The sequence below is a fragment of the Coffea arabica genome, chromosome 2e (assembly GCF_036785885.1).
Source record: "Coffea arabica cultivar ET-39 chromosome 2e, Coffea Arabica ET-39 HiFi, whole genome shotgun sequence".
Taxonomy (NCBI): domain Eukaryota; kingdom Viridiplantae; phylum Streptophyta; class Magnoliopsida; order Gentianales; family Rubiaceae; genus Coffea; species Coffea arabica.
This window is the reverse complement of record NC_092313.1, coordinates 65,346,651-65,360,996: the sequence shown is the minus strand read 5'-3', so window position 1 is coordinate 65,360,996 and position 14,346 is coordinate 65,346,651. Positions and strand designations below refer to the sequence as shown.

The 14,346-nt window shown below is 34.4% G+C and overlaps 2 protein-coding genes and 1 long non-coding RNA gene across 3 annotated transcripts; 2 read left to right on the top strand and 1 right to left on the bottom strand.

Moving 5' to 3' along the window:
- The first annotated feature begins 95 nt into the window (after positions 1 to 95).
- Positions 96 to 2,418, top strand: LOC113729304 (probable (S)-N-methylcoclaurine 3'-hydroxylase isozyme 2). Its single transcript, XM_027253615.1, has 2 exons — positions 96 to 752; positions 1,999 to 2,418. The coding sequence occupies exons 1-2, from the start codon at positions 96 to 98 to the stop codon at positions 2,416 to 2,418; spliced, it is 1,077 nt and encodes a 358-aa protein (XP_027109416.1).
- A 1,255-nt stretch (positions 2,419 to 3,673) lies between these two features.
- On the bottom strand, positions 3,674 to 5,578 carry LOC140037339 (uncharacterized). The gene is made up of 3 exons (XR_011841265.1): positions 5,329 to 5,578; positions 4,595 to 4,660; positions 3,674 to 3,930 (listed from the first exon to the last, which is right to left on the bottom strand). It is a non-coding gene; the product is annotated as an uncharacterized lncRNA (long non-coding RNA).
- Positions 5,579 to 10,953: 5,375 nt separating this feature from the next.
- Positions 10,954 to 14,125, top strand: LOC140036409 (probable (S)-N-methylcoclaurine 3'-hydroxylase isozyme 2). The gene is made up of 3 exons (XM_072077803.1): positions 10,954 to 11,290; positions 11,533 to 11,537; positions 13,955 to 14,125. The coding sequence occupies exons 1-3, from the start codon at positions 10,954 to 10,956 to the stop codon at positions 14,123 to 14,125; spliced, it is 513 nt and encodes a 170-aa protein (XP_071933904.1).
- Positions 14,126 to 14,346: the final 221 nt, after the last annotated feature.

The following is a 14,346-nucleotide window of genomic DNA, read 5'->3' as shown; positions in this document are numbered from 1 at the left end:
TCTTTGTATCTTTGGCAGGTGCAAAGCTAACAATAGCTTGCAACTGCCTCCCGGCCCTCATGCATGGCCTATTATAGGGAACATAATCGACATAGATGTCTAGTCAACCTTGCCCAAGTTTACGGCCACCCATCTCCCTAAGATTAGGCTCAAAATTCCTAATAGTTGCATCTTCCCCAGCAACTCCTAGAGAAATTTTGAAGACAAATGATCGGGATTTATCCGGTAGATTTAATTTGCGTTTATCCAATGTGATTCCAGGCATTAAAAGTTCAATAATTGTACTATTGAATGAATGTAACCAAAGATGGAGATTTTTACGTAGTGCTACACATACTGAGCTTTTCTCAAGTCGAGCTTTAGAGTCACATTTGAAGTTGACAGCTGAGAAGTTGACAGCTGAGAAGGTCCAAGAAATGCTAGATTTTTTGGGCTCAAATGGAGGTGAAGTAGTGGCTATTGTGGACATATTATACGCCACAATTGTCAATATTTTGACATATACCATGATGCCCAAAGATATAGTCAACCTCAAGGATAATGTGGGTGAGTTGAGGAAATTTTCCAGGAGTCTAATTGAGTTTGCTGTGCCTAGTGTGGCTGACATATTTCCTTTGCTTGGTGCTTTGGATTTTCGAGCTAAGCAAAAGGCAAAGGATTATAAGGAAAGAACTAGAGCTCTGTGGGCGGATATTGTTAGCGAGAGAAGAAGGAGACATGATTCTGGTACATCAGAAGCAGATTTTCTAGATGTTCTCATTCGACAGTCTTTTTTTTTTTTCGAATTGCAATTTTTATTAATTAAATAAAATAAAAATACAAAGATTTTGAAGGGGGCCAAACCTGACCTCAAGAGCACTTAAAAAGTACCTAAAAAACACTTTTTCATGACCTAATTCTCAATCCCACATGAAGGAGCGGAGACCCCTTCTTTTTGCCATCACCTAGTGACTTATTTTTTACTTTTACTTTACTTCTCGTGTTACTTTGCTTCTCGACATTCATTTGATGATTGTGAAATCTTCAACGTCTTCAACGTATGACATCTCAATCTTCCAATTAGTATATTTTGTTTTGATACTGATGCACGTTGATTTAATTCTTTCCCATGCTCACAAATACTAATGAAATGAAAACTCGAAATTTCCATCTTACAATGTAATGTTTTGCTTAACAACCATTCTAAAATTTTTTATTTTTTGAGTAAAATTTAAACCAAAAGCAGTATTTTCCTAAGAAGAGCTATGTTACAACTTTAATGAAGCAAAAAATTTTTTGGCCTATTTGTTCTTTTCGCATCTTCATTCAACATGAAAGCTCTCGTGGGTATGACGAGTAACCCAAGATCTCATGAAAGCTACCCGTTTTCCAACTAAATAACTTCTGATGACTTATTCTTATCTACTTTTGCATCTACTTTTATTATATATATATATATATATATATTTTTTTTTTTTTTTTTTTTTTTGTGAAATTGCACCTATCCAGGATATCGCTTTTCACTAATGGACAAAGAATATACTAAGTTCATATATTTTGGAAGATTAGTATCACCGAATACAAGTGGAAACTCCTTTTTTTTTCCCATAATCTCTCATTCATACCTTGGTATATTTTGAGTCAAAGTGACCTTGTTTTTTATTTTTTTCTTTTTGATACCTACTCAGAGTAGTCTAATATAATTAGGATCAGAGGAACAATAATTTGAATGAAGAAATTTCATTTCCTGTAGCCCAAATGCAACATTACGTTAATTAAATATTGATGTTCAAAGACTTACAAGTCGTAATACAAATCTCAATAACTTGTAAGTTTGTCTAACTTTATGATACTGTTTTTCCCACCTTTTATGCTTATTTTGTTGTAATATTGATCAATCATTATATTACTGCTAGTTGTGCTCTTGATTAATAAGCTGTTATATTGATCCCCCCATTGTAAGTTAAATTTAATCATATAAGAAAAAATTACTCATCCTCATTGTCTCGTCATATGCAGGAGTTGTTTGTCACGTCTGATTCGGTTAGCACAGCACTTGGATGGGCAGTAGCAGAGCTCACCAAAAACCAAAATGCGTTCTCGAAACTTCGTGATGAAATCACAATTACCATTGGAGGAACAGACTTATTAAGTGAGAGTCAACTGGCCAAGCTTCCATACTTACAATCTTGTATAAAAGAAACTCTGAGATTGCACCCTCCAAGCCCACTTCTCGAGCCTCATTGCGCATTGCAATCCTGCAAAGTGATAAACTATGATGTTCCAACGAACAGCTTGGTGGTTGTAAATGCATATGCTATCGGACGAGATCCCAAGACTTGGGAAGACCCTTTAAGCATTCAAACCGGAACGTTTTCTTGGCAAGAATCTGGATCTCAAGGGAACTCACTACGAACTTTTGCCATTTGGTGCGGGTAGGAGGATTTGTGTCGGAGTTTCATTAGCTCTAAAGCAAATTCAGTTAATTCTTGCTTCATTGATCTATGCATTTGTCTGGTTTCTTCCTTCAGGGATGGATCCGAAAACACTTGACATTAGCGAGGAGTTTAGTATACCGATGGGAATGGCAAAGCCACTCCATTTGATTCTGGAAAAAAAAAACAACATAAGTATTGAGTAGTCAATCTCTTTTAAATATTCCCTCCATGTGATCAAAATCATGTATTGACAATTTGCAGGTTTCTAAATAAGAGTCAAGTTTATGTTACTCCGGGAAGGCAAAACCATCTCCTTTTGTGTTCTAAAAAGGAAAGAAAGAAAAAGAGAAAAAGAAAAGCAAGAAACGACCTAAAGATCGGGTAGTCAATTTCTAGTAGATACTAATGAAACCTTTTTAGGAATGTTGTTTTTGTTTTTCTTCAAATGGGTAGACATGACCTGTGCCCCGCCCGTTTTATTCTATTATCTTTTGTATTTGCCGTTTAATGGAAAGCTGGGTTCAAAGTGGCTTCGGACCTTCTAGCCTGTAGGTTTTGACTTCAATGAAAGAGGAGAAGGAACAATATCTAACACAATAAAAAAGCAAAGGACACCGTTAGTATTTAGTATTTTATCTTGGCGAGCAATTTAGTATCCTAAATATTATTTTAATATTGAATGAATATACATCATTTGGGTGGTTTACAAACAGTCAACTAATGGCAGAATATACAAATGCATAATCAGATCATTAGAAAGAGCTCCCATTTGGATCTTTATTTTTTGGGAGTTTTTGTAAAAATATACACTTAACACTTTTTAATATGTGACGTATGTGAGATAAAAAATTAATTAAAAAATATCATAAGAAATATTCACGTGAAAATTCAAAAAAAAATTCCACAGAATGCAATCCAAACAAGGCCAAAGAAGTTTTGTTTTTTTGAAAATTTTAGCTTTATGACATGAATGATTTTCTTCTTTGGAATTTTATTTCTATCAATAGGGGAGAAGCCTGCACAATGCGCAAGAATGAGTGCTTGTGTTAGAATTTGTTAAGCATCATAAGATTAAAAAAGTAAAAAATACAATCAATATCGATAAGAAAACGAGGAAGTACAGTGATTTTTGAATGTACAAATAGAATCAAATACATTAATTTGTTTAAGTGGAGAAATGTAAAAGTAACCAAATGGCCACTTAATCACATAATCTTAAGTTAGTAGGAATTTTCACAAAATTTAACAAGCAAACGTTGACAAAAAAATTGAATCGGTTTCGTCATTGCAATTGTAATGACTAGAAAGAAAATAAAACCAAATTTTGCAGTATTTTCCTTTGTTACTAAAGGATTTGAAATTTCAGTACAATAATAAATTCAGCATTCTACAAAGAGATTGATCCTCCACAAACAATTCGAGACAACTTCCATTTGCTATCATGAAATTCCAATCGAATATGAGGCAAATTGATCTTGTAAATAATATTCTTTTGTAGTAATTTCTCCCAACCCTATCAATAAAAGTGGAAAGACATAATCAATCCACTTATATTAAAATAATAGAAATTAAAGCAATATAAGATCTTAACGAAGGAACTAAAGATGTAAAAGTATGATCTATCAAATAAAAAGCTACTAATACATGCGGGTCCAGTAAATAAGGTAATGTGTTGGATAAGACTGAAGTCTAAAACCAAAATCTAAAATTTAAAATTTGAATTCATTAAATTATTAAATTGTTAAGTATTAATCAAATATATTTGAGAGTATATCATATTCAGTGATAATTGAATAACTTATCACTTAACTTTGAGAGCAAATTTTATCTAAGAAATTCAGTGCCATTTAATTAATTCAAATATTTAATTTTTTGTTATCCACATCTGAATATATTAAAATTAGAATTTATTAAGTTTAAGTATTGAATTGGGTTATCGAAAAGGTCTTAGACCATTGCCAATTGCCATCAACTCAAAAAAAAAAAACAATAAAATTGGAAGAACAAAGTGTACATCAAATGTATTCGATCAAAACCAATAACAAACTATCAAACACTACCTATCTTCTATTAAAAGAATATGAAACTTGAGCCTTTAAGTTATACAATATATAAAAGCACAATATATAAAAGCAATTCAAAGAATCTAGATTTCTAACAGATAGTAAATCACATACCCTAATCATTGATTTTTAAGTGCAACTGTCAATGAGGGGGGCCTTCAACTTGTTGGTAGAAAACTCCTATTGACAACAGTACAAGAAAAATAAACATCAAACATTTTATTCTGAATCAAAGCATATAGTAAGCTAATTTAACAAAAAGATTAACTGAACTAAAAGATAAAATTATATCTCTGCAAATTACTACTTACAATGTCAAATCACTATAGCGAACATTATGAATCAAGAACATGAAGTATACAAATGAGAAAGAGAACAACAAAGAATTGCATACCTTTGATCAGAAGAAACATTGAGTAAGAAGAGGAAAAACTATACAAATAAAAGAAGATAGATAAAATTATAAACTAAGATGAAGAAGGAACAAATGGCCGGTTACAACCATACGACTATTCGGGCAACTTAGAGGACTGATGCACATCAATTTGTAATTAATTGACCAGGTGATTTTCGGGATGATGAACTGAGTAGTCTACGGCACACGCACATTTGTCAAGATAGAAACACAATCGGGGCTTTGTCTCCCAATCTAGTTCCGATGCTAAAGTCAGTTAAGTAACGAATCAGGAGTAAAAACAGCATCAGTAAGTAAGGAATCAGGAGTAAAAACAACATCAGTTGGGCAAGTTATAAGCCAGAGAGAAATCAAGCTAAAAATCCCCCCTTCCTCTTAGAAGGAGGGAAGTATTTATAGTAAGGAGACTGATAAGAGGAATGATGGAACTTACTTCTCGTTACCTGCAAGGGATCAGCCTAGGGCAGCGGTGACAAAGGTAGGTCTGAGCATGACAGCGGCGATAGTCACATCAACCTATCTGGCATGAGTCAGCTTTTGCCTATAGATGCCAGACGTCGAGTAACCAAATGGGTCCAACTGATCGAGGTGGGCTCACCTCGAGAGGGCAAAGTCGAGGATAAACACCAAGATAGCCAAGGTGGTCACCTCGACCAAAAGTATGTTGGGTTGAATCACCTCGGTGATGCATCAAACCGAGGAAGTCAGGGTGAGCGTCCACAATTACAATTTAAACCACTCTTGAAGTAAGCAACATGGAGGTTACAATTGGAATTTTCCAAACAATAGCTAAAGGCCAAAAAAGTAAATGAACAAGCAAGCATGCAGCCAACTATTGTACCAACTAAAAAATAGTATGTTGCCACCACTCCAAATTATTAAACTACCCTTTGATGATTCAGGACCAGGCACACAGTTTCTCTTTCATTTGTATATTCCCCAGAAAATTCCGTGGTTGATTTACTTTGTTTCTACTTTCCTTACCATTTTGATGACTCTTTAAAATAGGAATGACCCAGGGATCATCACCCATTCGTGTAGATGTCAAGGTAATCTTGATAGGGCTACAAAGGCAGAAAACCTTGATAACAGTAGCAACTACATACAAAATTATACTTCCCCAAGTAAATGACACCGTTAATACGTGAACTTTTTTGCAGAGTGACACTTTAGTACCTTAACTTATAGTTACGTCAATTGAGTACCACATCTAGAAAAATTGTGTCTAATTGGTTTACTTCCGGAGAAATTTATCAGCCGAGTTGGTCACATGCACAGCACACGTGGTCAAATTAAGGGTCATTTTGGAATAAAAAGTCAACAGTAAACCAAAAATAAAAAAAAATTCATAATTGGTCAACTTATTAATTATCTTCCTTCCTCTTGATTTGCTTCATTAATGGGTTTCTTTAAAATTTTGTATTGCGTCTAAGAATATTAATGATAAATAAAAATATATCTATACATTTATCTTTTCAATGACAGTTTGTATGAAAAAATCGCATTTAGAGATTAAACATGCATTTCTTTTTCTTCTTTTTTGCTGACTGTTGATTCTTTATTCCAAAATTACCCTTGGTTTGGCTACATGTGGCCATGCAGGTGACCCACTTGGGTTGGTAAATATCACTGGAATTGGGCTGGTAAACCAATTAGACATGATTCTATAAGTTCAGATACTCAATTGACGAAATTACAATTTCGGGTACCAAAATGTCACTCTCCAAAAAGTTTAGGTACTAAGAGTGGCATTCTCCGCTAAGTATGATTTTTGCCACGTTATGCAATAACTTTCTCCAATTAGTAAATAAGGATTATTGACCAAGTATCAACTTCTCTTTACTGACAAGAATTGATGCACCATTGTTCTTTATCCTATTCCAAGATTCTTCTCAGCCTTTCCCACTAAATTTATATACAACAAAATATGCTGTTCAATCTTTGGTGAATGGTGTGCGTAAAGCATATTTCTGTTATGACCTGGCCAAAGTCTTTGTATCCGAAGGTGACATCGTTTCTTGATGGACCCTTATGCTATATATTTTGGAGTTTTGCAAGAGTTATGACAACATACCATTGTTGACCAGATTATCTTCTCACGGATTGATGGAAGAAAAAAGCTTCTACAAAACTTTACGGATCAAACTTGCTACAAATTAGAAAAGAGTTACTACAAACTCAACGACTAATGTTATTGTTACATACAGGCCACTGCATCCCACCGCCACCCGAAAATGAAAGGATGGGAGAAGGGTGCAACTGTTCTGGGGATGAATAAACCTGTTTCAATGGACTGTACAATATTTCGTTCAATATTGCAAATCATTTTAAACACAGCTTAAAGGTATAAGACATTTAAATCCTTTAAGCAATACTAGCCAACTTGTAAACTTGGAGAGTTGGAGTCATCGACTCCTCCAAATATGCTTCTATGCTTCAATATCATTCAGGACTTGCTAAACTGATGACAAATTGTTGCATTATCATATTCACGGCACAATAAAGATGGACACTGACTTTTTAATCCCATAAACCGATGCTTCATATGGCACAATTTGTAAACATGAAGTCCTCCATATGCTTCTGTCCTTATTATGTCATTCATTCATGACTTGCTAATTAAACTAACGAAATATAGTTTTCAGAGTACGAGTATTGCTGCATTTATTTATCGTCTAGTTCAAATGAATCACTCATTACAGTTGCACCCATAGGACCGTTGATTACCTTAATGATTATCGATGACTTGTAAATTCATTAACTAATACTAGCTTCTTATAAAAAATGAACTTCCTCTAAATATGGGGAGTTATATTCTAGATATGGGAGACTTGCCGTTTTAGTACACAAAAAGTTCAATACACAGTTAAAAGGGATAATTTCACTTATGGCCCTAAGGCTTATTACAATCAGCAGAAACTCCCTCACATCTTCAAAGTTACACTTACTTCCCCTATATTCACCATTTGTAGAAAACTTTAAGAAGGAACCAACCCATTATGTTGATGCGAACGAAATATACTATTGAACTTCCTATAGTACCCTTGCATTTTATTCTAAATATCTTTTTGGGTTGATTAAATATCTTACGGAGTTACACTTTGCTCCCTAAGAATATTTTAGCATTATTTTGCTCAAAATTATGGTCAATCATTACTGGTTAAAGTTTCCATTTCAAAATGTAGAAAAACTCTTATATGACTTCAGTATTCATTGCAAGGACTAATTGGCTTTCTTTTATAACTTGTGTTTCATCTCAATTTTGTAATGCCAATACTGTCTCACCCATTCTATGATTTATCATACTTAGAGTGCATTTGATAAAAGTAAAATTTGAAAATTGAAATCCAAAATGTAAAATTTGAAATCTGAATTCATTGAGTTATTGGATTGTTAAATATTAAATTTGATACATTTTAGTGTATATTATATTAAGTGATAATTGAATAGTTTATCATTTAAATTTGAAACAAGTTTTATTTAGAAAATTGAGTGCCACTAAATTAATTCAGACGCTCTATTTTCAGTTATCAAACACGCCTAAACATGATAAGATCTAAACCCATTAAGTTTAAGTATTGAATTAGATTATCAAACAGGTTTTCGAAATACTTGCTTTTTTCAAATCTCTTTAACTTCTCGTTTTATTTTTCACATTTATTCATTTTAGGAGTTTGTTTTTCATTTCTTATAATTGAATTTTATATGATTTAGTAATTATGTAATAATTCAAATTTGCAAATGGTATAGCTAGAAAAATTAATCCTAAAAGATGTTAAATCTTTCTCTCTCTCTACACACACATATACATACATATATACATATCCTATGAAACACAAAAACTTAATCTGAAGAATATTTAGCCAAATGAAAAAATTATGCAAATCAAAGTGATTATTCAATCTTTAAGATGAAAATAATGAATTGAAATTTTTAATAACACAGAAATAGGGTTAAAAAAAGAAACAAACATATTTATACAAAAAATCATAGTAAACGGGAATCAATTAGGTACATGTTGATATAAAGAATGAAACCCAACAAAAAAAAAAAAACGAAAGGAAGAACAAATGAGTAGATGCACTTACTATACAAGGATTTGTATGAAAGACTTTTTGTCATATTCTTGGATGGTAAACCATCTCTTTTCCTAATTTTCCCACTCTACAAGCTCTATTAGTCCTTACCCTCCAACTCCGAACTCTTCCCCCCCCCCCTCTCTCTTTAAGCCCAACTCCGAATTCTTTCTACATCAACCATAACTCGGATCAAAAGGGAGTTCACAAAAGACGAACTTGAGGGTTGGGGTTTTATTATGACTTTGGTAGGGGATTTTTTTGCCCACTATCTCTTGAAATTTATGACTCTTACTTCTGAGGGATACAATAGTAATCAGAGACCACAAGGAAGGTAGGGTGTAATTTTAAAAATGTAAAGGGAGCTTCTTGCAATTATCATAAACTTCTGGGGGATTGTATATGTGAACATATGGGCATAGTTCAAATTGGATACCAAGAATTGCGGCCTAAGGACAAGCAAAAGTATGCGGCCCTAAAACAAGCTGGAGAATGTTTTGACTTGCAGAAAAGAAAACAGCAATTAAAAATTTGTGGCAAAAAATAATTGCAATTAAAAATTGTGGCACACGGGCTATAATTAGTAGTGGTACCTCTCATCATTCCTGAGTAATTCAAAATACATAAACCACTCCAAAAGAAAAATCACATACACAAACCACATTCAAAACCTAGAATTTGATAAGATACATGGATAGAATTATATCAGAAGTCCATAGCAACAATTACCTTCTCTATTCTACTTTCCTTTTGCTGCCCATCCTCCTCTGTATTTTTGGGAGGGGCAAAGGAAATAACAGCTTACAACTGCCACCAGGCCCTCATGCATGGCCTATCATAGGCAACATACTTGACTTAGACGGAGAAAAGCCTCATACATGTCTAGCCAACCTTGCCATCTCTGTACGATTAGGCACCAAATTACTAGTAGTTGCTTCTTCACCAGCAACGGCTAGGGAAATTTTGAAGACTCACGACCGCGATTTATCCGGTAGGTATAATTTACGTATATGCGTCTTGATCCCAGGCATTGATAGTTCAAACATCGTACTATCAACTGAATGTAATAAAAGATGGAGGTTTTTACGTAGCATTGCACATACCGGGCTCTTCTCAAGTCGAGCACTAGAGTCATATTCGAAGTTGAGAGCCGAGAAGGTTAAAAAAATGCTCGATTTTTTGGGTGAAAATGATGGTGAGGTAGTGGCTATTGTGGACATAATATACGCAACAATTGTCAATACTTTGACAAATAGTTTGATGTCAAAAGATATCATTAGCCTCAAGGATAGTGTGGATGATCAAGGATAGAAGATTAATTGAATTTGCTGTGCCTGGGGTAGGAGACATATATTCCATATTTGGAGCATTGGATTTTCGGACTAAGCAAAAAGCAAAGGATTATGAGAAAGAAGTAAAGCTCTATGGGGGAATTTTGTTAGCGAGAGAAGGAGGAGACAGGATTGTGGTACATCCGGAGCAGATTTTCTTGATGTTCTCAAACAGTATTCATTTGATGATTGTCAGATCTTCAACTTATTCAACGTATGACGTCTATTAATTCTCATGACATTTAGATTTGACATTTATCTTTGTTGATCTGATTCTTTCACATGCACGTAAATCTTGATGCATTGAAAAAAAAAATCTACCAGCCGACCATAGGTAATCGTTTGCTTTACAATCAATTTCAGTTTCTTCAGGACAAACTTTAATCTAAGTTACATTTGATCAAAACCTCATTCTCATATTTTACCCATATGCAGGAATTTTTTGTTACTTCTGATTCTGTAGGCACTACACTAGGATGGGCGATAGCAGAGCTAACAAGAAACCAAGAAGCCCTTTCAAAACTTCGTGGTGAAATTACAAATGCCATTGAAGGAACAGCCTTGTTAAGTGAGAATCAGCTAGCCGAGATACCATATTTATAAGCTTGTATAAAAGAAACATTAAGATTGCACCCTCCCAGCCCTTTTCTCATGCCTCATTGTGCTGTGCAATCTTGCAAGGTGAGGGACTATGATGTTCCAAGGAGCAGCTTGGTGCTGGTGAATGTACATGCTATTGGTCGAGATCCGAAGACTTGGGAAGACCCTTTAGGCTTCAAACCAGAACGTTTTCTAGGCAAGAATCTTGATGTTAAGGGAACTCACTATGAACTTTTGCCATTCGGTGGAGGTAGGAGGATTTGCATTGGAATTCCTTTAGCCCTGAAGCAAATTCAGTTGATTCTTGCTTCATTGGTCTATGCATTTGAGTGGTCTCTTCCTCTTGGGATGGATCCAATAGAACTGGACATGAGTGATAAGTTCGCCAGTTGGAGGGGCAAACCCTCTCCTTTTGATTCTTAAAAAAAAGAAAAATTTGAAAAATTAAATAGTCAATCTCTGTCAGATAATTCTCCATCCCACTGTTAAAATCATGTTTGCCCATTTTGGAGGTTTCTATATAAGATTACGTTAAAAAATTTAATGCAAAGCTTTATTAGCTTTCTGATTGCTAAGTTACTTTTCGTACGTACTGATGCACTCCTCTAATTTCATTTTATGTTTCACCAGAGAAGGTAAAACCCTCTCATTTTCATTCAGAAAGAACCAAAATAAAAAAGAAGGGTTAAGAATCGGCAAGAAACAACACAATGCAAAAGTAGTCAATCTTCTGTACTAGATACTAATGAAAGTCTTTTAGTTATTTTTTTTATTTAAATTGCTAATGCCAACCTAGAATAGTGCCCTACATGTTTTATTTTATTTTCTTTTGTATTTGCCTTTTTCTCTACCTGCTTTCTTCTGCTGGAACATTCCAATAAGGAAAGCAGAGTTCAAGATGGCCTAGGAACTGCTAGCCGGCTGTGCATTGGAGCAATTTCGTCCAAAACATGTCTAATCTTAGTTGGTAGTGCTAATAGCAAACTTACAGATTTATACATATTCCAAATTTTGCAAACACCCTTTTCTTTTGTTCATATATATTTTTTGTTTTGGAAACAAGAAGGTTAATGATTCCAATCCGGTGCCTTGTTAGTATTACTTGGCTGAATCTCGTTATTTGTATACAGTACTTTTCTATATTCAATGAAAGATTTAATATTTGCCTTAAAAAGAAAGCTAAGAACTTGTCCATCCTTATTTAATAGAAACAAAAGTAGCAGCCACTCCTTTGGAATGCTTCCAAATCAGTCTTCTTGCATATCTGGGGGAAATTTTAAATAAGATAAAGTTTGAGTTTGCTTATTTATCTGTGTACATTTTAATAACTTCTAACTATACGTTTTGGTACTGCAACAGCTTTAGGAGATTCATGCAAAGTTAATTGAGCGAACAAATTAAGAGAATTTTCCAAATAAACATTAGCATAGTTTGTCAAATTATTACCCATATTTCTTGTAAAAAAAAAATAAAATTGTGTGCATGACTTGTTCAACTTCAACATATCAATAGCGACCAAGCAAATATACATTCTGCCGTAATCTCGTTTCTCGAAATGCCGCTATGAAGAAACCTCATCTTCTAGCCTCATGGTAGATTTGATTAGGTTCTGCTTTGGTCCATGAAGATGCTGTCCTGGCCTATGATAAGGCTTGAAATTGGTCCAACCGCCTTAAATATAAAATTTAGGTTCACAATCTCCCCAAAATTTTAATTGTGAGCGTACAACAGTTAATGAACATTGGCAAGCTAAACTTGCGGAAATCATATAAATTTTCAAGTAACAGAGCATGGTTGGCTGGTATGCATATGAATTAAAAACTTTTCCAAAACAATTAGGCCAAATAGATTAGCAGAAAAAGGCTTATGCAGATAAAGGTCAAATACACGTAGTTTTCATGTTAATTATATTACCTTTTAGTAGTTTATACTCTTTGACTAGTGACAACTGCTCATATGGAATTTTAGACAATTATTCATAAGGAAAGTATTTTAAGCTGTATATGATTTCCAATCTAATAAAATTCATTCTAGAATTCAGCCAATTACATTTCAAACTTCAGCTAGATGACTTACAACCATTGCCATATATAACTCTAGTGCTTCAATTTTTCTTCATCCTTTTTTGGTGGTTTTAGTTCAAAAGAAGACTGCAAAACTTATAAGAGAAAAGGAAAAGAAAGGAACAGAGTAAAGAATTTAAGCATTGAACCAGAAACCACACGGTCACCTAATTAATGCCCCTACTAGTTAAATTGGATGTTGGAGACTTTCTATTTTCATTTTATTTTCTAGCTCCATTTAGTTTTATGATCTACTCCGAGTTTCTTTTTTCCCAATTTTCCTTTTCATAGAGCCATAGCATACTAGCCATATGCAAGTGCTTGTTGTCTACTTTATAAACCATGCTTCAATCCAAGTTTAGTGATTCATTGCTTTAATTGCAACGCATAACCTTAAGGCTTGCAAGCAAGAAAAGATTCCGTAAGATATAAAATAATCCTCACCTCCTATTCGATTAATTGATCCTGGTATTTTGCAATTACAAAAGTGCTGTAAAGTACGATTATTGGAGAAAAATGGGTGGGTCTAAAATTAGACAAATGAATTGAATATGTGATACAAACTTTAATGAACGACAAAACTAGAGGAGGAGTACCAGCGCATTGCGGGGTATTTGGTGCCTATGGTTGAAGAAGGTTTTTTGGTTGGACAAATAATAATACATTGCGAGAATAGTACGTTGCGATAAATAATTAGAAGCAGGTATGATTATAAGACAAACAACATAAGAGTCTTCCAATATTAGAATCAGGAAGTTCCGGAAGACAAATAATTAGATGCAGCAAGTTCTCAAAGGTGTACGGACAAATATTTATGAAATTGTTTCAGGTAAAAACTATGAGATAGATAGCAGAGTAGTTGAATAAGACATCATGTATGTCTACTTATTTAGTGATATGAATAGGAGTAAACTCATGAAGATGATGTAATAGACAGCAGTCAGATACGTTGCTTCTTAGTGATTTCTTCATTTTGGTCCCAACTTCAGCATCTACATGATGAGTGTAGAACATACATGATTGAGGGCCCTCCGCAACTTCCTGCTTCAACTACTCTGACTGCTGAAGTTGAAAGTGGAGGCAACACAGGGATGTTGGTGCCTTTTCTTGTCGGAGTAGCTACTCTTGGTGCTTTTGGCTTAAGGAAGCAAGTAAGCTGAGGGAGTTCTATGGTGAAGGACTACGCGCTGCTAATGTCCACATTCGGTCGGTCTTCAAGTGAGTGAGTCATTAACTTACCAATAGAAGGTGATTAACGACAAGCTGTAGCAGAATGAAGGCACCATGGGACCAAAATGAAGCAGAGGCCAAGTGAAAGCCTCATCAAATCCCAAATTAAGTTAATGACCCTCGTAAAGATTGTCGGTCGGGCCCTCCGAAA

Coding starts and splice junctions, on each gene's coding strand:
- LOC140036409 (XM_072077803.1), top strand. CDS start 10,954: ATGCCTCATTGTGCTGTGCAATCTTGCAAGGTGAGGGACTATGATGTT.
- LOC113729304 (XM_027253615.1), top strand. CDS start 96: ATGTCTAGTCAACCTTGCCCAAGTTTACGGCCACCCATCTCCCTAAGA. Junction 753..1,998: donor CAGAAGCAGATTTTCTAGAT/GTTCTCATTCGA, acceptor CGTCATATGCAG/GAGTTGTTTGTCACGTCTGA.